The sequence below is a fragment of the Mycteria americana genome, chromosome 5 (genome assembly GCF_035582795.1).
Source record: "Mycteria americana isolate JAX WOST 10 ecotype Jacksonville Zoo and Gardens chromosome 5, USCA_MyAme_1.0, whole genome shotgun sequence".
NCBI classification, from domain to species: Eukaryota; Metazoa; Chordata; class Aves; order Ciconiiformes; family Ciconiidae; genus Mycteria; species Mycteria americana.
The window spans coordinates 9,615,748-9,643,600 of record NC_134369.1 but is presented as its reverse complement, the minus strand read 5'-3'; the positions used below and the strand labels follow the sequence as shown (position 1 = coordinate 9,643,600).

Genomic DNA, 27,853 nt, shown 5'->3' with positions numbered 1-27,853 from the left:
TCCTGTATCTATATGAATACTAAAACCAGGTTATTTATTATCAGCTAATGTGGGGAATAACTCAGATCCAGGAATGTAGTGGAAGAACATGACTTGTGACTGGTGGATCTATACCAAGCGTACCCATCAAATCCTCAAATCCTCCCAAAGAAGCATCTTTTTGCATGCTCCTGGTGGCCTAATCTTTCATGCCATGCTGTAGATTTCTGGGTTGTTTTGAATAAAATGAGCCAGAATTTGAACTTTTCACTATTCTTTCACAGGGTATCTGAGATATCTGCACGTATTTTGTTTTGTTGAGATAATCAGACAGAACATTTAAAAGAGCAATGTGACCAACCTGAAACTATTGACTTCCTAAAGTGCTGGATTGGTAATTCTGGAGAGCAGCCACAGGAGGTGCAGAGTGCCTTCTTCCATGTCCTCACCAATTTCCTCAACACAGAGCTGGATCCAAGGAAGGACTCGCACCCCGGTATGCTCGCGGCCCTCGCCTCTGCGGCCGCTCCTTTGGCAATGGGAACGCCAACCTGTACGCTTCCAGATATGCCAATTCCAGCGCTTTTTGTTGGGTTTCAGGAGCTGAGAGGCATTGAGTCAGTGCTCAGGTAGCTGCCATCCATTGAGAGCCATGGTCTGTAGGAGGCGGGACTGGCAATTTAGCAGCTGGCACGGAGCACTCTCCGAGTTGTTCAATCAAAGCTCCAGCTGCGAGAAGCAGCCACTGTGCTGGAGGTGTCGTTATTGGTTTTGAAATTGTTGTTAATTAAGGTGAGATCTCACTGTGCTACTGTTCAGCAAACGCAGGAAGAAATGGACCTTTCCCTGACAAGTTTATCATTCAAACAGGCTACACAAACAAGCATAAAGGATGATGGAAAATGTGAAAGGTATATTTTAATGTTTCTTAAGACTTCATTTCCCCAGGACCCCACTGCAGCCCCTCTGATCAGTTGATTAAACTCATGGGCAACACAACTGTGAGCAACGTGCCTTTTCCTCCGTTTTACTCAAGCAATAGTGCCACGTGTATTTACTGGCTGAGAGATGGTCCACCGAGACCAGATCAGCTTTCAATAGCTGCCTTTCAAAGTTACACTCATTTCAGAAACTGCCTCTCTCTTCTTTCCCCAAAGAAAATGGTTGCCCACAGTTCATGCCTCTAGATCACAAGGGAGTTTTACCTGGCTGGAGCTTGGTAGGAGTCAACCCAAAACCGCACGTTCCCTCATTTGTTTCCTAGCTCGTTACTTTTTCCTTTCTTGATAGATATATTCAGTTTGACTGAATTTTTGCACTCATTATTCTACAATCCATCAGAAATCACAGTTATGTACTTCCGATTATGGTGGACAATGTAATTTTATTTTCAACCTGAATTCAAGTGGTGGTCCTGGGGATGACATACTGTGGAAATTAATGATTAACTCTGCATGTCACTGAGCAGTTTTGTATGTATCCAGCTAAACAAGCATAAAATACTTCTAAAATTAAAAATAAAGCTTCTCGTCTGCTGTTTGAAACCTAATCACTCTGTACTTGATGGTGAAAGTGTCCCAAGGCACTGACCAGCACTGAGGACTGGTTCTGAGCCCCTAATACGGAGATAACCAATCTCTCTGCTTGCAACGCCTGGTAGCCCAACACCTCGTCCTGTCAGGATCTCTTTTCAGGGAGATCTTTTCCCTTTGTGTTGAATTTTTATTGAGGTCAAAGGAACTATTGTTACCACAGCTACCTAAAATCATCTCGGGGATCAGGAAACTTTTGAGTTGTCTTCTGAAGCACTGGCACCAGCATAAAACTTCTCTCTTTACCCTCCATGCCCCCAGTTCCCTGCTTCATCTTCATACACAGCGATGCCATGCGTTGCACATAAACCCAACAGAAGAACCAAGTAATTATCTGCGAGTGTGTATGTATGTACAGACATAATTTTCCCATAGATGCAAATATTCCCCAGTGGAGAAAGCTGTGGTAAAAATGGTGCATGACAAATGCTCTTCCCAGTGTTTAATGCATCACGTAATGCCACTTGGACTTCACAGCAGTAGACCTGCTATATGAACCGTGTACATTACAGTAATAATCAGAGAAATTAGTAAAAGCACATTTTCTTAACAGAAATCCAGAATTACATGTAGACTGCCCTATGTAAACATATAGAAGTTAACCTTCTTAGACAAAACTGATGTTCTTCATTGAAAATCTGGCTCTAGTACTTGTTTGCCCTGACTTTAATGGGAGACAGTATCTCAGTATCTCACTGGAAGACAGAGCTTTCTGTGTTGATTGACACCCAATTTACGCACCTTAACAATCATAACCAATGATAAACACTGCATAGGACAAATGAAGTTTTACTTGCAGTCTCAGCTGTAATGCTCAAAGCTATTAACTACTACTGATTAAGTACCTTAACGTAACTACCTGATCGCTTAAAATTCCCAGGTAATGCCTATCGGTGACAGTATTTTTCACTGTGTGGTATGCATACTCTCATTATGTACTTTGGCTTGGAACTGTTTTAGTTTCTCACCTCTTTTTTTTCAAGCTGTAGGCTATGAGATACCTACAAATATATTTTTTTATCTCTATTGGATTTCCTCACTTAAAAAGTGAGATAATGGCTGTGTCATAAAGCCATACAGACCACAAAGGAAGAAAGGAAGAAACAGAATATTAATACTCTCCATTCTACTCTTGAATCTAGTGATCAAGTGTAAAGAGGTGTCTTGTTGCATTGTCAGAAATACCTCAGCTTTTAAAATTCAGCTCTGAGAGGCTGGCTACCTCCAAGTGAAGACACATTTCATAATTTAGACATGGCGCGAGAGTTCATGTGAAATCCAGACTGAATTGTCGAGCACAGGTAAAAAATTAGCCATCCCTTATCTTATAGAGATAAATCAAACCACAGTATTTACATGTTCGGAGCAAGTAATGAAGTATGAGGCACTGTTCCACCAACCTATAACCTGCAAATGAGAAACCTCATTATATTATGGCTATAAAACTGACATCAATTGTATACGATTACTGTACATTCATGTTAACAGCTTCGAAATGTGGATCTACATGCCTACTCTTTTCTTAAATCCATGGGATTAATCTAGCCATATATCAATTTTAGCCTCTTTCTATTATTTTAGCATAGCCTTAGACTTATATTTGGCATCTGTATCTGGCACATACAATAACTACTAGCAACAGTAATCATTTCTGCATTGAGGTCACCGAGTATATCGGCTGCTGTAAGAAGTCGGGAGAGCGCAGAATACTGCCTGACTCAAAAAGTCAAGGGAAATAGGAAAAATATAACCCAGAAATTGTTGGCGCGCTCAGCCGCATTTGAGAGGTAGCGCTCAGATCTCAGCAGAGCTTGCCCTCTCCTAACCCCTCCTTACCTTCCCCTCCTCCCCGCCACACACACACAGAATCACTAGAAACGATCCTTTGGTTTAACAAAAGCCTCTGCCCGTCCCTCTTTCTCTGCAAGGAACAAAAGCTAATCCAACTAGCCTGTCCCATAGGAAAAGCTGTTATTTGTGCGTCAGCCTGGAAGACCAGGGGGATGATTGCAGCGCAGGCTGCCTACGGGAAAAGGCGGAAAAGCCGAGCATCCCCTCCTCACAGACGAGCCTCTGTTCAAAGAGCGGGTACAAAAGGACGCAGAAGACAATGAGGAAGAGCCTGGATTTTCCCCCACTTACACTATCACCCGGCACAAGGTAGATTTCACCATTTCACTCTCTCGCCGTAGGCGCACGGGAGACCCTCTGCCGTTGCAGCAGGTGAGGCGGCTCTGCAGGCGGCGGCAACTTCCGTGCAGGGAAGCCCGAGCCTCCCCGCAGAGCCGCCCTTTCCCCGCCAGCGGCGCTTTCTGCGCGGGCAGGGCGGCGACAGCGGTGCCCTGCGACAGCGGTGCTCCGTGACACCCGTGCTCCGCGACACCGGTGCCCCGTGGCAGCCGTGCCCCGTGGCAGCCGTGCTCCCGCCGCCGGGCCGCCCCAGCCGCCCGCGCCCCCGCGCCCCCGCGCCGCGCTCCTTACCCGGCTCGGCCCGGGCGCTCGGCAGGAGGAAGACGACCACCCCCAGCAGCAGGACGGCCCCGGCCAGGCCCGCTCCGCCGCCCGACGGCGGGGCGCTGCGCGGGGGCGCGGTGCCGGGCGCTCCGCAGGGCCCCGCGGGGCGCGCCCCGCTCCGCCCGCCGCCCGCCGCCCGCCGCCACATCCCCGCGCCTCGCACGGCCCCGCCGCGGCTCAGCGGGCAGCGCTGCCCATCGCCCCGCCGCGCCGGGCTCTAGAGCAGCGGCTGTGCAGGGAGGCGGCGGCGGCGGCGGAGGAGGAGGAGCGGGGGACACCGCATGCTGCCGGCGGCTCTGCCCGGGCGCCCGCCGCGGCCGCGGGACGCGGTGCCGGCGCGCCTCAGCGGCGGCGGCGGCGGCGCGGCCCCTCCGGCTCCGGCGCGGAGAGCGCCGCGGAAGGGAGCTTCATCGACAAAGGGCTCACGTCGCCGCCAGTCCCGGCCCCGCTCCCCGCCCTCCGAGCGCGGGGAGGCGGGGAGCGGAGGCGGCGCTGCCGGGGCCGCGGGGACCCCCTCCGCCGCCCCGCGGGGCGCCCGGCCCCCCGCACCCGCCTGCTCCGCCCCGGCGGCGTCGCGGCTGAGCCGGGGCCGCTCCCGAGCGTCGCCGGGGGAAGCGGGGAGAGGCCGCGGGCGGGCGGGCGGGCGGGGAGGGCGCTGTCCAGCGCCGGCCGCTCCCCGAAGCAGCGGCCGCAGCGGCCGGGGGAGACGGGAGGGGGGGAAAGCCTCCCCCCGCCATGCCTTCGAGGGCACGTTGCAGCAGCATCAGCTCTTGGCCCCGACTCCCTCCCGAATTTTTTGAAGCAAGTGTGCCCAGCACTACCTTTTAGGTGTAAATGAAGCTGCGCCCACTCGCAGTGGTCCTGTGACCTGGCGAGAATGAAAGTCCTTCTCTGCTCCCCTCGGGAGCCGTTTATTGCCAGCTCACAGTACCTGTGAGTCTCCGGGCCAGGACCTCTCCAAAGATGGCCCTCATTATCTGAGGTGCCAGCGAGCACCTCTTCTTGGGAAGCAGCCCAAGCCCTTCCACAGCACAGAGCACCACTGGCAGCATTTCTGCAAGCGCAGGAACAGCTCTGAGAATAAAGCAGCTGGAGCACACTGCAGGGGTTGAGCAAAGGGGCAGCTACGTCCTCAGCCACCCGGCGTGCAAACACAGGAAAGGTCTTCCCCTGTCACCCCTCTCTTGCACTCACTCACTTGGTCACTCCCCCCCACCTGTGACCACGCTCAGACCTCCAGGCTGAAAGTAGAGCTTCAAAGGACAGAGGTTTGCCTCTGCGATGCTTAGAGGCACACCAGGAGACCAACCAGTACATAAAAGGTATTACGGAGAGCAGGGAAGGTGAGCCCCAGCACGAGGCAGAAGCTGCCTCAGTCACAGTCAGACCAAACATCATGGCAATTCATTTAGTGTTTTCCATAATTAGTATTTTCAGTAGATGTAACGTGAATTCTTTATTCTAATATCGTTTCTTTCCTGGCACTGCTTCCTTGAGTTCTTTTTTGTTCCCAGATCGTGTCTGTGGGCAAAAGACAGTGATGGTGGGGAGGAGAGGCAAAGCGAAGGTGGGCTCACGGCAGAACATGCTCCAGGACCCCGAGAGCTGATTCTGAACGGGCGCAGCGTCGCTTATGTGAGGGAAAGCTGCCCCGGCCTCCCAGCAATTCCAGCAGAAAGGAAGAAGTTGTCTGTCTGGTACATTCTTTGAAGTCAGGTTTGAGGTAGCGCAAGCCCCAGCACAGGCTAGCCACAGCTTTACATCCTGCTACCCGGCTACTCACAGCATCCCCAAAGTCCTGATGACCCATAATTATATATTTATCTGACTAGTTTAGCACACTCGCAATGTCACCAATACCATTACCCGGCCACTAATACGTCCCACTTGTGCCGTCTTTCTCACTTCTTCCTCAAATCACCAATTCATTCTATGCAAAATTAGCTTTCACATGATGGCTACTAATGATTATCCACAGAGGAAAGATGGCAGTTGTATGATTATTACAGTAAAATGGATAGCTTACTCATGACTCCAGTTTATTTAGGGCCAACGTATTTAGTGCAGGGCCCTCTGGTGGTACCTTTGTTATCTTTAGGGAGTCCTGTGTAAAACCCATTTCCTTATTTTCATATTGTTCTAGGTTTTGTCATAACACAATCTTTGTAACAGATCCATCATTAACTTAATTCTGACAGTGTTTTTTCCTGATCCAGTTCTTAACCTTTACAGTCATCTCTTAATTTTCGATTATACAGTATATATGTGTGTGTATTTTGTAATATAAATAAAATAAAAATACAAGTTTTTTTTTCCCCAGCAGATTTAATTGTTATTTCAAAGGATTTTTAAAACGCATATTTTCCAGAATGATGATGGGACAGGATCTCTTACAGCTAGTGAAAAATCACTAAAGTTTTCCCAAGTAACTGTAGTTAGCTACTTCCTAAACTTACCTTTCCCAATTCTATTAGTCTTCATTGTCCAGGAAGATAATTTCAACCTCTGGAGGGTATCGGTGCATCCATACTTGCTGCCGAGATTTGCTTTCCTGCATACACGTTTTCCTAGAGTGTGCATATGCTCTGTATACTTGATATCAGGTACTTTTTTTTTTTTGCAAGCAGCACATGCATGTTGCCCACATATTCTCTTCCATGACTGCGCTTGTGGGACAGGGAGGTGGAGTGTACATACTTGTAACCTGGTTTCCTCTCAGCTGTGGAATCCTTAATGCTAGAAAGTAGCCCATATTCTAGAAGAGATATCTCATCACGGATAAAGAATCAAGATGCTCCATGCCCGTGAAGATCTACTCTTGTTGGCTAAGGAGATGTATTCAGTGTTTCCCCATAGGACCAGCACCTCTCTCACTGGGGAAGAGTACTACTCTACCATGCTACATAATGATAAACCATATACACAGAGATGAAATGTCATGTTTGCATGGATTCTCCCACCTTTGCCCCAGAGGAATAGGTTGACATCATCTGTATGACCTTGGTTGAAACAATGAGTAAAACCTACATCCAAAATTGCCCTGCTTGCAGTAGACCTGTGACAATCATTTTGAGTCTTGCTTGACTTTATGAAGGAACCCATAGATGAGAATTTCATTCATAGATGAGAAAAGAGTAGTGGTCATGCAGCAACTTCTCCACAAAGCAGGTGGCAGGCCATGGTCTCGATCTTTGCAACACAACAGCTGGCATTTTTCATTTTGATGAATAAATAGGCCGAATTTATGAACATCTCCACCAAATGGAGTCCAGTCTCCAAGCACCTCTACCAACAGGGTGTATGTAGACACTCCCAACCTGCTCTTTCAGGATTTAATGAGAAGAATCCATTCAAATGTGTATTTCAGCCTCTCAGCATGAAGCTTCATTGTTTTAACAAAGAATAGTCAGTGCTGTTCCCCAAGACAGGGGCAGCTAGAATTACCCGAATCTGCTTAGAGCATGTACCCAACTCTCCTAAGAGAGAAAAATGCACCTTCTTACATGTGAAAGGTAGGAAGATATCATTAACATCAATCACCATAAATCTTATCCATGATTTAATATGCCTTCCTGCACAGCAGGATCGCACTGGCATCAGACTGACCATTTAAGCCATGGCATCATTCAGTGTGGGAAGAGAGGCAGGAAGGGCTACAGCGTTTCCCCAGCGTTCCTGAGCTCTGTGCTGCACAAGACATGCATCATAGGCCCGTAAGGAAGTTACAGCTGTTTAAGCAGGGAGCAGTAGTATTTCACAACCCTACCAAAACTTTGACTCACGCTGCCTCAATTCATTACAGGAGCTGAAGTCACTGTATGCACGAGTTGCATTGATTAATGTGAATCTACCATGATTATCAGGACTGTACTGCTTTGTGCGTGATACCAAACAATAGCTTCTCTGTTGCCTCCCAGAGACTGATCATGTCTCCAGCTGAAAACCTAAGCTAATTCATCGAGAAGGCATTGCATCACCCTGAACCAGTCTGTCCCACTACAGATCTGTAGCATGTGACAGCTCCATTGACTCTGAAAGCTTTTCCTTGAATGAATCTGCTATCACAAACGCAGTATAAATTTGTCCTTTGCATTTAGTGACAGGGAAAATACTCTCCAAGTTTTAAACCAGTACTAGTCATCCTAAAGACAGTTGAGAGGAAGATTACTTACTCATAATTGTCTGTCCTAATCCTATCCTTCCACAGGTAGGGAAGAGCATGGGGACAGTTGGACATTATTACCATTAGAAAGCAAGAACAGAAAGGACTTCAGAGACAGTGTATTCCCTCTGAAAGGCTCAGGCTGCCTTTCCTTGTTTGCTAGATGTTTCCAAAATCAAGAGTGTAAAATACAGCAAGACAGTGGTCCTATTTTCTATGGGAAATGATAGCTACCAACACCAATGCATATTTAAAAGTCAACAATATGCAAGTCTAACCGTAAAGAGCAAAAAGGAAGCGGCTTTCATAGCAGCAGAGGTGTCTGTAGAATTCGGACAGACGCATTTTCATGTAGCCTAAGGCGTAGTGCTGCAGGAAGAGCTTTGCAGACAGCATGACCAACTTGCATTGAAGAGCGAGCAGCTGTGAAAGATCAGTAACAGCAGCACCTCATATTTAGCAAAGTAAAGCTTTCTGTCAATTCTGAAGTAGTTTGGTATCAAAAATATATTGCACTGTCATTTCAGTCTTTTACATTTTATTTATGGCAGCACCTTAAATGCGATGTTAAGCACAGGAACCATGCTACTTCATAAATATGCATACCCAACAGCCTGCTTCGTGACAGCTTCCAAACCACTAGATTTCAGTAAGCACTGCAGCCCCATGACAGAACGAGCACATTTGGCTGGCAACAGCCCCAGCAATGTGCCTTCCACGGACGTCTGGTCCGTACCAGGCCAGCCATCTGGAGCCACTGACCGCGTGGGGCCACCTGCGGCAGCGGCAGCACCTTCCTGCTGGCCAAGCAGCAGTTGCCACAGGCTCGGTACCAACTGCAGCAGCAGCGATGTATCTGCTGGTATCTGGGCCAGATAACCTTTTTCTAAGGTTGTAAAAGTGGGACATCCAGAACAAAGAACCTTCAAGGTCTGGCTACACTAAAGGCAGAATCTCAAGATCCTCCTAAGCAAACCCTTGGAAGTTAATAAAATCTAAAACTTCAGAAAGAAGAAAAGCTTAGTCAAATGATTGTATCAGAATTTTACAGCCCTTCCCATGAATTTTCATCGCCTTTACCTTAATCCAACCTTGATGTAACACAGCCAAAAATAAAAGCCACCAAAAGTCATCTGCTGCAATATATATTTTAATTCAAAGTGAATCTCGACAGTAATACACCATAAATTCTTATTTTGACACTCACCAAAATAGTCACCTGGAAAACCCGCTTTTTGTGACAAAGTACAGAAGGCTTGGTCACATTTAAATCACTGAGAACTAGAAAGAAATACTATCGCAAACTGTAAGAGACATTACATCCATAAAAAATTTTCCCAGTCCTCATATTGTAATATTGCACAGTGCAATTGCTACATGGCGAACTAGTGTAGCATAGAAATCCAAAGCAAAAAAAAGCCACAAGTCTACAAATTGTTAAACAGTAACAGTTCAAACTTATTAATCAAGTCTCTATCACTGGGTATTTCTAGAACAAGTCTTCCTACAGCTTGCAGTGTGATTTAACTTTTACTTAACACAAACCAAGTTAATTAGCAGTAAAAACAGAAAATTTAAAAATTAAAACCAAAAAAAGTTAATACAGTAGCATATTTGACCAATAAAACACCCTGAAGTAAAGTTAAAAACTGAACACAAGAAATTCATATAAAATCTTGCAAATTAAAGTAATATGCAGATATGCAATTCCGTAGTCATGCAGTGTTTTATTTAAAAAAGGCATTAAAACGGTAACATGTATAAATGCTTCTCAGAGGATGACTTTTTTCCACAGAAAAGGCCCTCGCCCTGAAAGCTTTTTTTTTCTGCAGATGGGCCCTGGACACTTGCAGTGACAAGAGTCCGTTCTCTCAGAGTGTATTGCAGGATGGGGGAAAAAAATCACCCGGTATATTGAATTTAAGCTGTGGCAGGAGCCGAAATATTTCGTTCTTTGAAATGCAGACATTTCTAAAATTACAATACATAGAAAGAGCAGCAGATCTAATTTGGGGCGCATTTACAGCAACTTTTTCCTGCATACGATAGGATACTGTTGTGATATACAGATAATTGTGTTAATTTCACAAGCACGGTAGCTTAAAACCTTCAGCACAGTAAAAAGAAAGTACAGTAAATACATTAGACCAATGAAGATCCCCATGGCCCCAGAAAAAAAATGCACTATTTTTTTGTTATCACAATACAAAATTCATTTACTCCATTTGCATTGGTGATTCTTGGTGTGTCCATTGCCTGCAATGGAGTAAGCACCAAAAAAACGTCGCTTCCCAACACAAGGGAGTGAACAGAAAACCATCTGCTAGACCATATAGCACAAGTTTGAAGTGGTAAGGTGGATAACCAATTTGAGCATTTTCTTGACTCCCTATATTTAGGCTTTATATATGTGTTGATAAGATTTCAAATTCATCAGGATACTCCTAGTTTCTAATGTATACTTTATATACACACACTTGTACAAAATGCATAGAGTTGATTACTAAAAACACTGAAACTTGTGGGAAAAGTTAGGTTTCTTAATTTTCAGTGTGATTAAAAATGTACTGCTGGTATTTTTTTTTTATGATCTAATACTGTTGTATTTTAGTTATTACTTAAAAAATAAATCAAATGTAGGCACATTTATTTCATTCAGACATTCATTAAATAAAACACTGCTTGTGTTAGTGGAGTAAAGAAAAAGATTACCAGTTATTAGCTTATTGACAGAGTTAAACTCAAATGCTTTGCACTCTTATTCCAGTCAACATTACAAGGATTGTATTCCAGATTGTTTTAAAAAAAAGTTAAGTCAAGCCTGCAAGATGCAGCTTCTTAAGTGTCTACACAATGCCAATATGAAAACATAAAAAAATTAAGTTACATCAATACATCCACTTATATGCAGTGATGAGCTCAAAGTTAATGGAGATAAAATACTGATGCAAATAACACACCCCAAAAAAACATATGCAATCATCTTCCATCATTTACAGTATAGTAGTTACGACACTTCAAACATGAAAACAAAATTTAAAAAAAAAAAAAAAACAAACCCAAAAAACAAAACAAACCCAAAACCCGGCTTCTATTTCATGTAATTAGACTTGTACAGAAATTAGAAGGCTAAGAAAGAACTAGTTAATCACCTAATTTCACAGCTATCTGAAGTGGCAATCATTATATAGCAGCTTATCTATGATACATTCAAGATAAATGATACAATTTATTACTTGCCCATAAGCTAAAACACAGCCTCAGCTTAATACCTTCTGTAAATCCCATCTCTACACTACAGCATACTTGAGGTCTATGAAAAAGTAGCTACCTTTTATAGGAAATGGATGATTAAGTCTTTGGTGCTGCAAAAGCAACTTCATTTGAACAAAACAAAAAACAAAAGAGACACACTTCCTAAGGAAAAAAATAATGCAAAAAGCATGTAATTTACGTCCCTGACGGAATGTATTAAATAAGCAAACACCCGCAACAGGCTAAAACAAATACCATAATGTAAAAAGACTAAAATCTCTCCCATGCATAAATGAAAGATTGCACACAAAGAACTCACATCTTTTCAAGCTTCAATAGTAAATAGTCTGCTACTAGTTATTAAATACTGCATGGTTTGCTCAAGCTAAGATGAAACCACATCATGGATCAATGAGCACTTGGCTTTTTCTTTCATTAGCTAGTCAGTCATGCCTACTGCACCTCTAAACATTTTATCATATCCAATTAGACAAACACTTTTAAAATAAACTACTTAGGTTGTATTGCAGTTCCATTTACCAGTATGAAATACTGTGTTGTGTGTCACTACTCAATAGCTACTGAATCAACTTTTCTTAAGCACTACTAAAGTCTTGTCTTGAAGCTAGATCACTCTGGGGGGAAAAAAGACAGCAAAATTCAGCTACAGCAAAACATGCTGCCTTCTCAATAAGGAAAACACACCCAATACTAAAATCATACCACACAAAACCCAAAATGAGCATTACGCTATCAAAAAATCAGCAGATCTGAATTTTTAAGTGCTGCAGTCCTCAACATTTATATATAAGTAATAACATTAACAACCTCAAATATTTAAGGCACTATGTGTGGGAACAGTTTACAATGCAGCTGAGATTATTCAGACAACAACATTTAAGAGCAATGTTTAGGCTTTTTTTTTTTTGCCCATGCAAAAGACACATGCAATGTGAAGAACAACAGCTCAACTTTTAGATAAGTGACTCAACATTTAAACACCAAGATACGCAATACAAACAAGTTACTTCTACACCGTACTGCTGACATATGTGCATCTGTTGCTCTAGTTCTGTACACTGAATGGCTTCCCAAATGTAGACGTGTCTTGCACTAGTTAGAAGGCAATTTTATAAAAAATAGCAGGAGCAAAACCAGATTTCTGCTCCCATAAGTCACCTGTCTAAAGTTACTATATAAGAAGATAACGTGACCAAAGACAAGTTATACCAAATGTGCAAAACACATTAAAAGTGAGTTTTTTTTAAAGCTCAGAGTTGTTTAAATTGCACCCAAGTCTACATGATTCAAAAAAATAATTTTCCTGTTGTGCCATGGCTAATATTTAATAAATACCATGTTTCTTCTTAAATCAAACTTCTGTATCATTGAGCTTCCTCAATATACTGTATTTGAGTTCTCACATAAATGGATACTGGCTGAGTTTTGTTGGACTCAATGGAAATCCTGTGTAAGCAGGTGATGCTGCAATGTACGAATGCGGTGGGAAAATTGGTTTGTATTGAGTCTGATGAATGGTTGGGGAAGGTAAGAGACGGGGATTTATGCCAACTGGAACTTGGTGTACTATACCACTGGGATGAGATATATTGTACGTTGGATGCTGTAACAAGGGTCTTGAGGTACATGGCGAGGCAAGGAGGTGGGCAACAGGTGCAGCAGTACTAAGGGGTGCCGACGACGGGTACGGAAGAATAGCAGGCTGTCCTCCAAGGTGGGTACTTCCAGAGAGATGAGCGTGCATGGTAGTGTGATTTGGACTTCCTTGCGGAAGGGAGAAAGCATGACCAGCAACGCTGGCTGGGATGTAAGCCTGCTGCCTCCGATGAGCATAGTTTCCGTTCCATTCCTGCGGCCCAGATCCAAAGTGCTGAACCTGTCCACAGACAGAAATGGGCAGGTCTTAATATTTCTAAGTACAAGGAGAGTTTGAAAAATGGAATAATGCACTAAAACTAGTCAACTTAAAATCAAGAGAAATATAGAGACAGGAATAATTAAATGCTTAAACAAACAAAAAAAATATTAGCTATTTAGATAGTAGCACAGACAGGAAATCTGACAATAAGAGATGGTAAACAGAACACAAGTTATTTTAATGCTCTTGCAAAAAAAAAAAAAAAAAAAAAGGATAAAATGCCATGCTGGGCTGTTTTAACAGAAATACCATGTATCACATGAGCAAGGTGCTTATTCCACTCTACTCAGCACTGGCTTGGCATCAATTGGAAGTGCTGCATTCAGTTTGGGCACCATAATGAGGCACAAAGAGGACAAATAGGAGAGAAATTTTAGAGGAGAGCAGAAAAAATAATAAACGGATTGAAAATATCTGAGACAACTAGGCAAACAGAAGTCTAGGGCTATGATCACAGGAAGATGTGGCAATCATTAACAGTTGTAAAGAGAAAGACTAAAAATCAATTACTCCCATTAAATGATGCAGACTTCAAACTACATAGGGCATCTACCAAAGAAGGAAGGATCAGCATAAATTTTTGTAATGAAAATAACGTTCTACACTTTCTGCCAAGAGGCTGAGGAGCTGCAGTCATTGAAGAGATTAAAAATTAATACTATGCTGATCATATTAAGGTTTGCTTAGAATTAATTAAACCAATCCTTCTGCATAATCATGCAGAAGGGGAGATTGTGTCACCCACCCAAATGTTTCTTTCAATCTAAACTATTCAAGTCATTATTGTTAAATCCTCTTATCTACATATAGCATGCTTGCATTTAGTATTTAACTTACAATTTAATATTCACGGTTACTCTGCAAGACTTATACAAACAGGTACTGCTCTTATATTAAATGTACCTCCAGATAGCTAACCAAAAGCTCAATGCAGCTTCAGCTCAAAATTAATTAATTAAAAGGGGCTTAAACTTGATGTCATGTGTCAACTTCAGTTCTCAGCCACAGCAGACACATTTACTGCGTTGCTGGGTAATGATAAAAGGAGCTTTTAAATTAACTTTGGGTATCTTCCAACATTGGATTGAACTACAGTCACAACCTCTTCCTGCCCCAGCTTCACGACCTGGCAGCAAAGGTAAGAAACAGTTGGGTTTGCTAAGGTCTATCTCATCTCTAGATACTCAAACTACAAGCATTTTCATGCATGCTACTAACAGAACAAGACTGAAATATAGCCCCAGTTTTTAACTGCACACTGTGAGCATTTTAGCATTTGGATGTAGGGAAAAAAAATATGCTAACATTTTTCATTTTGTCTCGTGCTTTCATTTTGTGTAGGCATTGATAATTTTCCCAGTATGGCTTTTCTATAATTTTTAAAAATAAAGCCAGCTGCTTTAAAGAAAATGACCAAAAGTGAAAGATACTTATGACTTGCCCAGTAAGCTGAAATCCATTTTCAAGATTTGAACACTTCTGCAATCAAGTTGTGGAAAACCTGCAGTTGCCATTTACAGCAATCGAAATTGTGAGCATTCAGCATGTTTGGAACCTCAAGACAGAAAAAATACTTCTTAGATGTGAGTAAGTACACATACCTGACTGAAGTTTATATGTTGCTGATGGAATGCTGATGTCAGTTTTTGCTGACGGTTTCCTACAATAGAAGACTGGTTTATTCTTCCCAGGACAGATCGACCCTTTTTCAGTGGCTGGCACGTAGCATCTTCCAAGATATAAATTAACAATGTTATGTTTTTGTTGTCACTATTCTCTTCTAACAAAAGTTAGACAAAGTTTCATTTACTTCAACATACAGGGAGGAATAATAAAAAAACCACATTAATTGAAGTCTTAAAAAACAACACAATTTAGAAGTGGTTATTACAGGTTAGTAGATATAGGAGCAGGTCAAAATCTTCATATGTATGGCTATTGAATAAATAATCAAATTTCTGTTCTTATCTACCACTATAGAAAGAAAAAACCACCTGAACTAAGTTACCTGTATTCACCATCTGTTCATCAAGATGTAACCTGTTTTCAAGTCTCATTGGTGGAACCACTACTGTGCAAACAGCTGATTTGGTTTCAGGATTAACAGATGCTCTTGCTTCCTTATTTTTATTGGTATTAGCTACAAAGCCATTTTCTACAAATGGGCTGTCATGTCCTGAAGAGTCTGAAGTTGGGGAACCATCCACCGTATCACATCCACTTTCCTGTTCGTCATCTGACATACTATCAAAAAATAAAAGTATTGCATTGAAACAAATACATTTTCATAATATAGATGCATTTTATTAAATTACCAGATAAAATTTATGGTAGTGAAACTACTCAAAGGTGGATAAAAATGTTACATTTTAATTATACAGGCACAGACATTCAGATGGCAGTTCAACATTCAAACTCATTCTACCCATAAATAGCAAGGGCTCAGAGAAAGGAGAAAACTTCTACATAAAGGCTTAAGATGTATAACCCAACTTGCACCCACTTTGTAATTTATTTTTAAAATAATCTTGCACTTACAAACCACCCAAAATTTAGATTTTTATGTCAAATAGAAGGTTGAAGACAATTATTTCATTTTTTCCTGAATCAAAACATAAAGGTTTCCCAATGGTTATTACACTAGCAAAAAAGAACACTGATCTAATTTTCTTCTAGAAATCAGCCACATCCCAGAGTCTGTGAAAAGCCGTCCCTGGGGCCCGTGAGAGGATGGGATAGAGCGCGCTGAGGAAGCAATCTGCACAGTGGCAGGCAGCCCCTTCTCATCTGCGTATCAACCACCAGCAGCTACACTAGACCTTATCTACTGAAAAATCAGGTCTCTGAAGCTCCTCCGGAGAGCACTGCCTGTGCGTGACTGATAGATTCTTTTTCACAGGTTTAGATTAAGGAGGCAAATGCAACCCTCTATTTACATGGCAGCTATTTTGGCATACAGTCTTTGAAATCCATGCTGGTCAAGTGGCACAAACTCATTCATTCAATCACTGCTTTTACCAAAGCAGTTGGAAGGGGAAAGAGGTGGAGAAACCAACTCATAATAATAGCCTTTGCTAACATTTATTGAAGCTCCGTGCTTATATCAGAAGAAGAAAGGGCTAAGAAGATGGTAAATGCCAGCTGCCAGAAGCAAGACTGCAGTCCAATCAGTGGAACCAGAACGAAATACCTTTTAGGCAGCAAGCAGTAAACAACCTGGGAATGGAAACTAATTTACGATGAGGTATATTACCAGAAAAGACATTCATCTCATTTATGCATTATTTATTACACAAGCAAAAGGTACATCACAGACCCACCACTAACAACAACAAAAAAGAAATTTAACTAGTCCTCAACTGGGACTGTGGCAAGTATGGATTATGTAGATAGCAAGAGACATCCTTCACTTAACAGAGCCAAAGTGAATGGTATGAGGTGATGAATAAGTAAGTGTAGATCCTAACAGAGTTCCTGGTTAGAGAGCACAGGCATGAGAATTAAGAATATCTATAAACTAGAAAAAAATGAAAACCCCAGTTTACATTAAAAATTGGTGAAATACATGCTTAACTTAAAACATGCAAGTAACAGCACTGAATTCACTAACCCCTAAACATATGGTGAAGTCCTTGGTGATTTTATAGCTAATGTAACAGGTGCTTATAGCGTGGTGATTAAATTAAGACAATATAAATAAAACCATTTACAAAACTTAATTTTTTGTGAAAAGTACTTTGACACTATGAGGGCTTGCACAAAACCCTGAATTCTTAGTCAACAGAGCTAGGTAATTCGGAATAGTTTTTTTAAGTAAGAAATAGTGATAATGTGACAACTACTGAGTAATTAATTATATTTCTATATTCTTAACTTTTGATCCAAGTTACTAATTATATGACTTAACATAAGTCAAATGCTAATGAAACCAGGATTTGACATACTGCTTTGCTATTGACACAAAGTTGAATTACAGAGTGGAAGTGAATTACAGGTCAGTTCCTTGTAATTCAAAGAGAACACTGTAAAATCAAGCAGCTCTTTATAAAAACTTGTCTGAACTTTTGAATGTTTTGTTATTAAAGGATAATGGTAAGCAGGACTGACATTGTTAACTATCAACCAGTAAAACTGCCTGACCCCTCCCAGTATACGACATTTCTCGTTACCTAAGCCTTTACTAAAATTTAACCATTCGAATGGAAATTCTTCAAATGCTTCCAGTTATTCTCTTGTTTCACAATCAGAAATGACAAATGCTTGAAAATAAGACCAACAAAATATACCTGGTTTAGTCCACCTATATAACTCTGGCAACTTTTTATTTTAATATCTCCAAAGTCCCAAAAATGGCAGAGATTTGTCTGGGATTATCTTCTATATCAAGTCACCCTAAAAAAATAAAAAAATCTATCCACATGGTCAATTACTATACTTTTGTTGTTGGATCTAGCAGTTGCGTCCGCAGAATGAGTTGGATCAGTTTAGTAACCTAACAGAAAACTAATCCACCCAAAACCCCATGTGACTGGATTAAGCGTAACACAAAGCTGCGTTTTGAGTAAACTTAAAACCTTTTCCCAGTCCTAGCACTCACCAGACTATACACGTCACCTCCTTAGAATAGGCCTTCCCAGCCCTGGACAGTAGAGAGAATAACCACCCACTACACCTTTCAGTGTATTCAGCATCTAATACTGCAGAGATTTGTTCACTGAATGCAAAGATTTCAGGCCTTACAGAATAGCAAATGGATGTTGAAGTTGTTCATGCACAAGTCTTTTTTTATACCCTCACTTTTTTTTTTTTAGGGGAGACAGTTGTGTTTACATAAACAGAATCATTTATATATATAAATTATCCATTAAAAGCATCATTAAGTCAGGCTGTCCAGAATTTAAAACAAATAAAACTGCCTGTACAGACTAGCAGTTCCATTTCCTTGTCAATACATGCTGTGATAGAATCTTTAATTAATTTAAACAATCTTTTTTTTCATTAAGACTCCAATCTTATTCATTTTGCACAATGAAACTGCTCCAAGTTTGAATTGCCCTTTTCTACGTAGAAAGCTATTCTACAGAAAATAGGAATTGAACTGTAGACTAAAAAGAAAAGAATCGGTCATGCTTATGGCGGCAGCAGGTTGCTTTAAAAAAAAAAGAATTGTATCCCTAGGTCACAGAATTTCCATGGGATATTGGGTAAATCATATTAAACCAAACTTTTCACCAATACCAGCAACTATTTATCTCAAATGTTTACTGGTCTACAAACTCTTATCTAGGAATCTCATTTGTAGAAATGCCACAAGTAGCTACAATTAAAACTTCAACATATTAGCACCGGAAGGGCAGGGACTGAAATAAAAGGAAAAACCATCTGCAGGCACCCCAGCCAGAACATCAAGTCAGTGGGAACTTCCAACTGTGTCACAGGTCTGTGTTTTATGAGTGTCACCGAGATAGATACTTTAGCGTCAAGCTCTCAGGTACTGTAGAAAAAAATTGCCATAAAATAGTTCAGATTTCTGTTGAAGGTTTTTCTAAGAGTGAATTTTGAGTAATATGCAAAAATGAAGGCTTAAGCTAGACATCAAGCAATGAAGATAAAAATATTTAAAAGCTGCTCATATGAACAGCGTTCACATAAGTGAGGCTTATGTTTGGTAGCAGAAAAAAGGCATCAACGTCATTAAATTGTAATCACAATACAAGATAACACAATGGGAGAACAAGAGGATGCAAAAATTAAAGATGTTCTGGTAACTTCAAATCTGTCACATCCTACTTTGGCTTACTTAATTTTGCAACCTTAGAAGATTTTTGTTCTAAAGGAAGTTGCATGCAACATGTTTGTATTTTCTGTGTAAACATAATTCATTCTGAAAACTTCCAATGTAGCAAGACAGATCTGTTAGGAATGATAAAAGAACAGTCTATGCTGTGCAACTGCAGGCCAATAATTTTTAAATACAGCATTTAGCCTCTCCAGATGGCAACATAGCAAAACTTTCACATTTTTTATTATAAACTGAGTTTGCTGTATACTAGGATCTTTCTTTTTACTGAAAGGAGCACAGCTTTTTACCTGTTGGATCTCTTGCAAGGAGATGGACTAGACTGTCCCGAGGAGCTAGTACTCAGAGTGCTATCAGGACTGCTGAGAGAACACACGCGGTCAATGTTCAGGGTGTTCTGGCAGGCTTCACAGTCAAGGCTACCTTTACACCTACCACACAAAAAGAAAGTGAGCAAACATACCATCTCTGATTCGTTCTTTCCATATGCCACTGACTTAAGTGTAATCATGGAATAAAAAGGGGTCAAATATTAGGAAGGTCCCCTTAAATGTAAATTAATATCCAATTTCTTCTTTCTTTTACATCCAAAACAGATTTGTAAACCTTTTCAGAGTTCTTTTGGAAACTCTAGACTAAATGCATTTTTTGAAACCTAGCAAATGAATACATTTTTTACTCAATCAATACTAAAACCAGTAGATAGAAGATTTTACTACAACAGTTCAGAGCCTTGAAACATTTGGCAAAGTTTAGATTTAAAATACAAGTTCCTCCAGTTCAGACTCATTACAAGTAAAAATAAAGTCAAACAAACCTTAAACTTTTAAGCCCTCATTTAAAATGATACATGCTGCTTTGATAGCTTTGTGAAAGAAAACTCCTTTGGGGGACCACACTCAGCATCTGCTTTTATACCCAAATGCACACCTTTTTATACTGTTAGAGAAGTACTTTTTACCCATATGTATGTAATGTTATCTACTGGATGTTACTGCTAGAAAAACAACATTGATTATACAAAGCCAGAACATTGACCTTCAAATAAATAGGGTATGACAGTATTAAGCAAAAAAAGTACGCTGGACCAAGAAGTATTCTGTTTTGACCAAATCTGTTACAAAAGAGTAAGAAATTATTTGTTTCCTGTTGCAAATGCCTAACATACGTAGATTAATGAGGCAGACTTTTGAAAGTAATTTTCCCTTTCAAATAATATACTGCTACAGAGTTAACTTCCTAGTGAAACTTGATCAGAAGTGCATTGTTTGTCTTTTTCTAACTCAGATTCATTAAATGCAGTAGCTATGCTAAGACAGCTATATTTAAGTAACACCTTAATAAAAGTAAACATCGATTCTTACTCTCTCAGTGAATGTGTTCGTCCTATGTCATCTTCATCTGTGTCACTGCTGATGGTGATCACGCTGACTGCTGGGCTGGGAGAACCGGCAATGAAGATAGCCTGGCGCTGTTTGGTTGAAAGAGATGAATCAGGGTCCAGCCTGACCGATGCATCACAACAGTTACTTTCCTGTCCTTCTGAGTTATGATTGTCCTGTGCTTCTATACAACTTATTCTCTTTACAGCCTTCAGGTTTAGTATCTTTGGAGATATAAAGGCTGAATTTTGGATATTGGTATTTTGTAACACATTGCTCCTGCGAAGAAAACACAGCATTTGACATTTAGTGAATCTACCAACAGACCTGAAAACTGTACTATTTTCTACAAAAACAAAGAAAGCAATGTAGGCTAAAACACCAATTTGCTAAACTAATAGAAAGAAAAACATAAAACAGGAAACACAGGCATAAATACTTGGCATATATGATTTTAGATATTAATTAAAAAAAAAAAATCCAGAAACATGCTAATAAGAAGCTACGTTGCCACATCCAAACTAAGTAATATCTAAGACTGAAATTCGCAACAACATTGAATACAATACATTGAAAATCCCATTTTCTTATAAATGAAAAAAGAAACTAAAATCCCATTTGGGTGAAAAAGTAGTAAACAAAACCTGGCCAGATATCCTGCAAAGATTCTCCCTGAAAACAAAAGCTGGTAGCCTCTGGATGAAATACTTGCTTAAAACAAGACTGCTGAAATTGCCCTCTGTAACCCATGCTTTCCCCTTTATTGAGCATCCCACACCTTTGCAAATACTTTGTATGGCAGTGGGGCCTATATTCTTCAGCAAGCAGCTAAAGTATTTTTGGCCACCAGTGAAAGACAGACTAGTCTTAAGATGATTGTAAGGCATACTGCAACCCTGTCATATAGTATGTCTTTATTTTTAGTTGTCTAAAGCTGATATACCCTCATGCACATAAGCTTAGGAATACCTCATTAGAGCTACCTCAATATATTCTTATACCTTCCCAAAGGCTATAAAGACAACTTTGCTATCATGATAGGCACATACTAATCAACAGGAACTAAAACCTCTTACTACTGCAAGTATTTTTCCATCTTGTCTGTATTGCCAAAATAACACCGAAAACTTAGGGCAGAAAGAACAAATCTTCCCGAAAGCCTGTTTAAGTACAATTGTCCCTAACAAACATGCCACTTTTCCAGGCTATTCCCCTGCCCACTGAACAGCAACTACAGATAGCCTATTTCTGAATATTAGAAATATTCTACCAACCTGTTCTGACAGAGTTTGTTCCTCTTGGTAGCTGCAGGCTGAGGCCAGACAACATGTGCAATGCCCACACTAATTGGCTGAGGGGCAGACAAGGTTATCTGATGTGTTAAAAGAGGCTGTGGTATCACTGAATTGTAATGGATGCCCTGGGTAATCATCTTCCTGAGGAAAAATAAAGGAAGTTTTAAATTGCAAGTCATTTGCATTGCATCCGTAGATCTTGTTAAACCAAAGCCGTTAAGGTATTGCACAAAAATATGTGGACTTACCCCCAGTCTCCAAGCCTCTGTGGGCCAGCCACAGGATCAGAGGCCAGAGATGTAGCCGGAGCTGCCACTGGCGCTACTTGCTGCCATGCAGGAACCAGTATTTGCTGGGTCTGATTTGACCACGTCTGTTGTGAAGCAGAGGAGATTTCATGACGCAAAAAACAACTGAATTTACGTTAGCTGCTTGTAGTTCAGCACAAAATAGAAGAGGGACTGCAACAGAACTCTACAGGGCACAAATATTTACCAACTAATAATAAAACAAGTAAGATTTTTACTTTAAAGTAAACCAACCTGAGAAAGGATTCCTGCTCGAATCTGTAGTGGCTGAATTGCGTGGGCTTGGGTCACCAACGGAACTGCATTATCCACCCTCAGGGAGAAACTGGTGGGTTTACTATGGTTTGTAGGAATTCCTATCAGGGAGAAAAAGAGCTTTAAGCAAACACCAGTCTTGCATATATTTTCTGAGCAGAATGCAAACATAAAGAATAACTTTACAACATTTTACTATTTTTTTCTTGATATGTTTATGATCTAATTCCATAATTTAGACTTTCAAACCAAATAAATCAACACCTAAAAGATTTTTGTGCCATTATGTATCTGCACAAATATTTGGTGCTGTAATTTCCAGAAAGAACTGCCAATAGCTACTATTTGGAAACAGGCTCCTTGAAAGTGGAAAGACTTTGGCAGAAAGTTCCGCAAAGCTAAGCATTTTAGTCTCTATCACAGAGTACGTTAAAAGTATTTGAAAGGAATCAGACAAAAGTAAGCAGAACTGAATTTCAAAGCTTCTCACAGCTGACTCCTGCACATCTCATGCTCTGCATTTCCAGCTAGCTGAAATCCATTCCTCTTAGCTCTTATGGCTGGCAACACCATGTTTTTGTGGGAAACAATGTAAAATTTTCTGTGTATGCCATCAAATATTTGCAGTAGAATCCATAATCCTATTCCTCCTTTTATCAAAATAATGCAAACTGTAGCACTGTTAGAATATTACCACGAGAGCATAATAGGAAAAAGATGCATCTCATGCTCTGTATAGATTTCATTATTGTCACAGGAAACTAACAGACATATAGCAACGCTGCAATGTTTACTACTAATAATAACTTTTACATAATAATGTTAAACTAAAATGAAAGAGGAATTTTTTTCAACAGATATTGCAACAGAACACCTATGCTAGAAGAAAATACTGGCTAAGCAAATATACTAATTTCATCTTCTAACTGTACTTTGTGTCTTGTGCATTAGTCCAAGACTAAGCAATAGGTGTTCAGAGGTAACTACTAAAGAACTACTAAACTAAAGATTAAAAGTGGGGGACTTTTAGAAAAGTGGGGAACATTTCTAAAATGTAAACATTTTAGAACAAATGTTTACAAAAAATTGTAAACATTTTTCCTAAATGTTTACAATAAAGGATGACAGAAAATCTTCATCTGATAGAATTCTCATGTCATAACACAATACAAGTTATAACCATGCAGTCCAAAGCCTTTAATTTTGAAATGCTGTTGACTAATTTTTTCCACACAGCCATCTAGAACGGCAACATCTTAACTCTGCCAGAGGTAGTGAGCTTTAGCACTTCAGATATTCGACAGAGCAGCCAAGCAGGGAAACCTTGAAGCAGTGCCAGATCCCATTAATATCCCTTTCCCTCTGTGCCAGCAACTCAACTTGTCACCTATGTGATGAAAACAATATATTCCCTTCGTTCAAACTGTAGCAGAATTTAAATTTGGAAATTTATTGTCATACTAAGAATACAGTATACAGATCACAGATAAAGTATTTGCCTCTACTGTTTCCTTTTCCATAATCACTTTATTCATCTGGGTATAATGAAAACAGTAGGGTTTTTAAATTATGGAGGATGTCACCGTGTAAAGCATATATACAATTTAAATAAGAAATTACTTAGCCATACTAAGTGCTCAGAAGTAAATCTGTATGAAGCTATGCATTTAGCTCATACAGCCTCTGACACTCTGCACAGTGAATACTCAGAGCTTTCATGAGTTTCTGGAACTCAAGATAGATGCAGCAGCCACAAATAACATTACTGATAAAATCTGCCATATCTGTCTTTATCTAAAGAGATAAAGACTTCCTAGGCTCTAAGTTTAGGTTAAAAGTGTTTTGGGTTTTTTTTTCCAGAGTGAATCCAGTGTGATTTCTAGAAGTTCAAGTTGCAGAGGGAGAACTAAGGAGGAGTTTGAAAGTAATTCTTAATAAAGCCTACTTCCTATAAACTCCATCATTTCAAGATCTGATCTCAACATAAAGCTGAACCATCACCAAGACAGATAAATTGCATCTTTGGCGATGAAGACTATAATCAAGCTAACCTAATAAACAAACAATATAAACTACCTTTCCCTCTCCATAAATGACTGTTACTAGGATAAGAAAGGCTGTTTTTCATTAGCTCCTCTCTGAGCAGCCCACTATAAACAGAAAAAACAAGTTTTGCTCGATATGTTCTGAGATCTAAATGAGGTTTTAAAGACTCCTCCAAAAAATAAGACCTACATTTGCATGATGCAAATGCATTCGTTTAGGGAAACAGAGGTCAACTGCATTACCGTGTGTCCTTCTAGAGATGCATATGCTTATTTGGTAATTTTCTACACTGCAGAAATACTTCTGAGCTAGCATTTCCACCTCGCAGTCTTCCAAATGTTTCTGATAATTGAACCCTCAGCCAATTATTTCTTTCCTTAAATACAAAATTGTATGCTTAAAAAAAAAATCGTAATACAGGACACTTCAGCCAAGCTGACCTTTCCTCCTTACAGCACAATGCAATCAACATTCTCAAAGATTTAGTTATGTGTTTTTCAGCCATCAGAAAGCTGTGGTAGTTCTATCTAGCATTATAACCATACAACAGTAAATGTGACACTGTTTACATAGGTCAGCTACATCCTTAAATGAAGCCCCAAGTTTCCAGATGTTTTCTTAAATATTCACTTGGAAGTCCAATAAAAAACACCAACTTTATTATCACAGATTCATCACAAGAACTGTTATATTTTCTTATCCTTATCCCTAGATTACCCTAGGGATGTAGTTGGGGAAGAAAACAAACCCAAACAAACAGAAAAAACCCAAAACAAACCCCCAAAAACAAAAAAAAACCCAAAACAAAACACCCCAACCAACAAAACCACCCACAAACCCAAAACCAACAAAACAAACAAAATCACAAGCAAACCACCACAACTGAACCAAACCCCACACACAACCACAAAAAAGAAACAAAAAAACCCCACACCACCAAAAAAACCACTCCAGCACTGATATTCCCCTCATCTTTGTTTCCTCTCAAATTTTATTTCAGAATACCCTCCTTTCTTGCTTCACCTTCCACATTGTGTCCCTCCATTTTATCATATATATATATATATATATACACACACACACACAAATATATTTGTGTGTGTGTGTGTGGTATATGAAGATGGGCTCTGGATTTTCTGCAGACGCTGATTTGCTATTTCTTTCAGAAAGGTACAATGTATCTGGATCTGACTCACATATTAATTTTTTTATGACATAATTAAGTTCTTTTAAATATACAGCTTAAGTGGATATTCTGGAAAACTCAAATACTGCTAAACAGACAGGCAGTAACGCTCATATTTCAGGAACTGTAACAATTACAGTTAAACATACCTTGAATAGTTGGAGGACATATAATCAATGCCTGTTGGAAAACATCACTGCAACCAAACTGAGCAGTTCCTGCCTGCAGTGGTATCCCTTGGTGCAAAACTGAATGGGCAGATGCAGCTAATGCCTATGGGAACAGATTCAAAACAGACAACATTATAACTGTGAATCTAAATCTCTCACACACTTGTCCCACCAGCTTATATAACAAACAACTACAATAACGTACAAAAATTAAAATTTCAAATACATTTCACAGGCAGCAATGCCGTTTGGCCACCGGAGGGCACTATAATACAGCACTGCTTTGCTATGGCAACACCAGTTTGTAACTTAGTTTTGAAACATACTGAATTCTAAATGGTTTGTTTACGAAAACATTAGGAAAAAATGAGAGTAAAAGACAGAAGATTTCGTCACTTACTAGATGTACTTTTTCAATTATGAAATTAATTCAAGAAACAGCATTAATGGAATTTATAATTGTAAAAAAGAAAAAAAAAGTTTTTACCTGACTTCTTACTGGACCAATTTTGGTAAAGCTCGCAGTCAGATTAGCTGCACTGCCTGAGGCAACTGGTCTCATAAGTGATGTTTTATTGCGATTACTTAAGTCATACACGTTTGATCTGCATTTGCAAACATCCATGATATGAAAACAGGACTTCACTCTACCAAAACCAGAAAATAAGTTGCTTTAATTAGAATTTCATGTTGTTAAATGTAAAAAACCATTTCCCAGAATAAGAAAAAAAAAATAGTTCAAAGCCCACATTTCCCAGTTTCACAGAATGGCATCACACACAGAAATAGAAAAAAGAAATACTGCTATTACTATGTTCATTTCAAGCCTTTGTAATGCATATTTTAAAATAAAAAAAAATACTGCTATTTCCTACTTCTTGTACGTAACACCATTTCCTAACGACTGCATACAAGCAGGAAGAATAGTAAACTAAGTGGATGGAAAGCTCTTTCAGTGAAATCCTTGTACTTTAGGAAATCCACAGTGAAATATACAATTCCAGAACTGCAAGAAAACTTTCAATATATTCTATATTAACCAACGCAATAAAGGAAGGTATCTAAGATATTCATCTCAAGAGGAAATGCCTACCCTAGCTCTCAATGACTGACAGGAACTCAGGCTCTTCACACTTCCAAAAATCAAGCCCAAGTTTTCTGCAGTGCTGGAATTTTATCAACCAGGCATATAAATGATAACTTAGAGATCTATTGCTCTAAACAGTACTTTTCAGAGAAAAACATAGTTATTCCAACAGTTTCCTTGACCAAGTGATGTGTCTAATATTGCAAGCACTTGAAAGAATTCTCTAAGACATTACAAAAACGACAAAAGATTTTTCTCTCTGATAGCAGATGAAACAACACTATTACACACAGGAATCGCTACAACAGAGACTGAAAAAAATAATCTTTGTGTGTTACATACTGGTTGCTATGAGGAAAATCAAGGAGGTGCTTCATGGTAACAAAAGAATGGTTCAGGGTCTCAGCTGGAGTGATTCTTAAATCAGCGTCAATCAGCAACATTTTCTTCAACAGACTGACAAATTCCCTCCTATCTGCCTTCTCTGCCAACAGGTCACTTCCTTCCAAATCCATCACCATGTTCACCTGGCATTGAACAAAACAGTCAAACAGAAGACATGCATATTGCTTTAACTCTTTGTGTAATTGCTTTCTGCTATAAAATACTAATATTAAATGATTTTATCATGTGGGGCACGGTGAATTTTCTAGCTTATCCCAGTATGGTTAGCTTGGAATTGGTGACTTTTTTCTGCACACACACTACTCCCCTTGCACCCTCCCCAGCTAAAAACCCCTGAAGGCTTTATTCCAGTCTGTGACTTGGAATTTTAAAAGTAAGATTTGGGATAAAGTTCTTTATATGGTCTAACTTAAACTACAAAGGAAGTCTTCAAAAAAGAATTTCAAACATGTATTAATGCCAATCTTGCAAAAAGAAT

At 40.0% G+C, this 27,853-nt stretch overlaps 2 protein-coding genes across 3 annotated transcripts in view; both read right to left on the bottom strand.

Moving 5' to 3' along the window:
* Positions 1-4,233, bottom strand: part of KIAA1549L (KIAA1549 like) — a 138,160-nt gene extending 133,927 nt beyond the window's left edge. Inside the window, exon 1 of the mRNA XM_075501604.1 lies at positions 4,053-4,233. Within this exon, the coding sequence (XP_075357719.1) occupies positions 4,053-4,233 (181 nt within the window). The remainder of the gene's footprint in view (positions 1-4,052) is intronic.
* Positions 4,234-9,386: 5,153 nt separating this feature from the next.
* HIPK3 (homeodomain interacting protein kinase 3) overlaps positions 9,387-27,853 on the bottom strand; it is a 116,814-nt gene continuing 98,347 nt past the window's right edge. For both annotated transcript variants that reach the window (XM_075502075.1, XM_075502074.1), the window contains exons 6-16: positions 27,313-27,497; positions 26,371-26,530; positions 25,863-25,986; positions 22,461-22,582; positions 22,167-22,291; positions 21,898-22,059; positions 20,606-20,902; positions 19,532-19,672; positions 15,450-15,685; positions 15,043-15,170; positions 9,387-13,399 (exon numbers count right to left, since the gene is read on the bottom strand). In XM_075502075.1, coding sequence (XP_075358190.1) covers positions 12,923-13,399; positions 15,043-15,170; positions 15,450-15,685; positions 19,532-19,672; positions 20,606-20,902; positions 21,898-22,059; positions 22,167-22,291; positions 22,461-22,582; positions 25,863-25,986; positions 26,371-26,530; positions 27,313-27,497 — 2,157 coding nt within the window. In that variant the 3' untranslated portion in view covers positions 9,387-12,922. The remainder of the gene's footprint in view (positions 13,400-15,042; positions 15,171-15,449; positions 15,686-19,531; positions 19,673-20,605; positions 20,903-21,897; positions 22,060-22,166; positions 22,292-22,460; positions 22,583-25,862; positions 25,987-26,370; positions 26,531-27,312; positions 27,498-27,853) is intronic.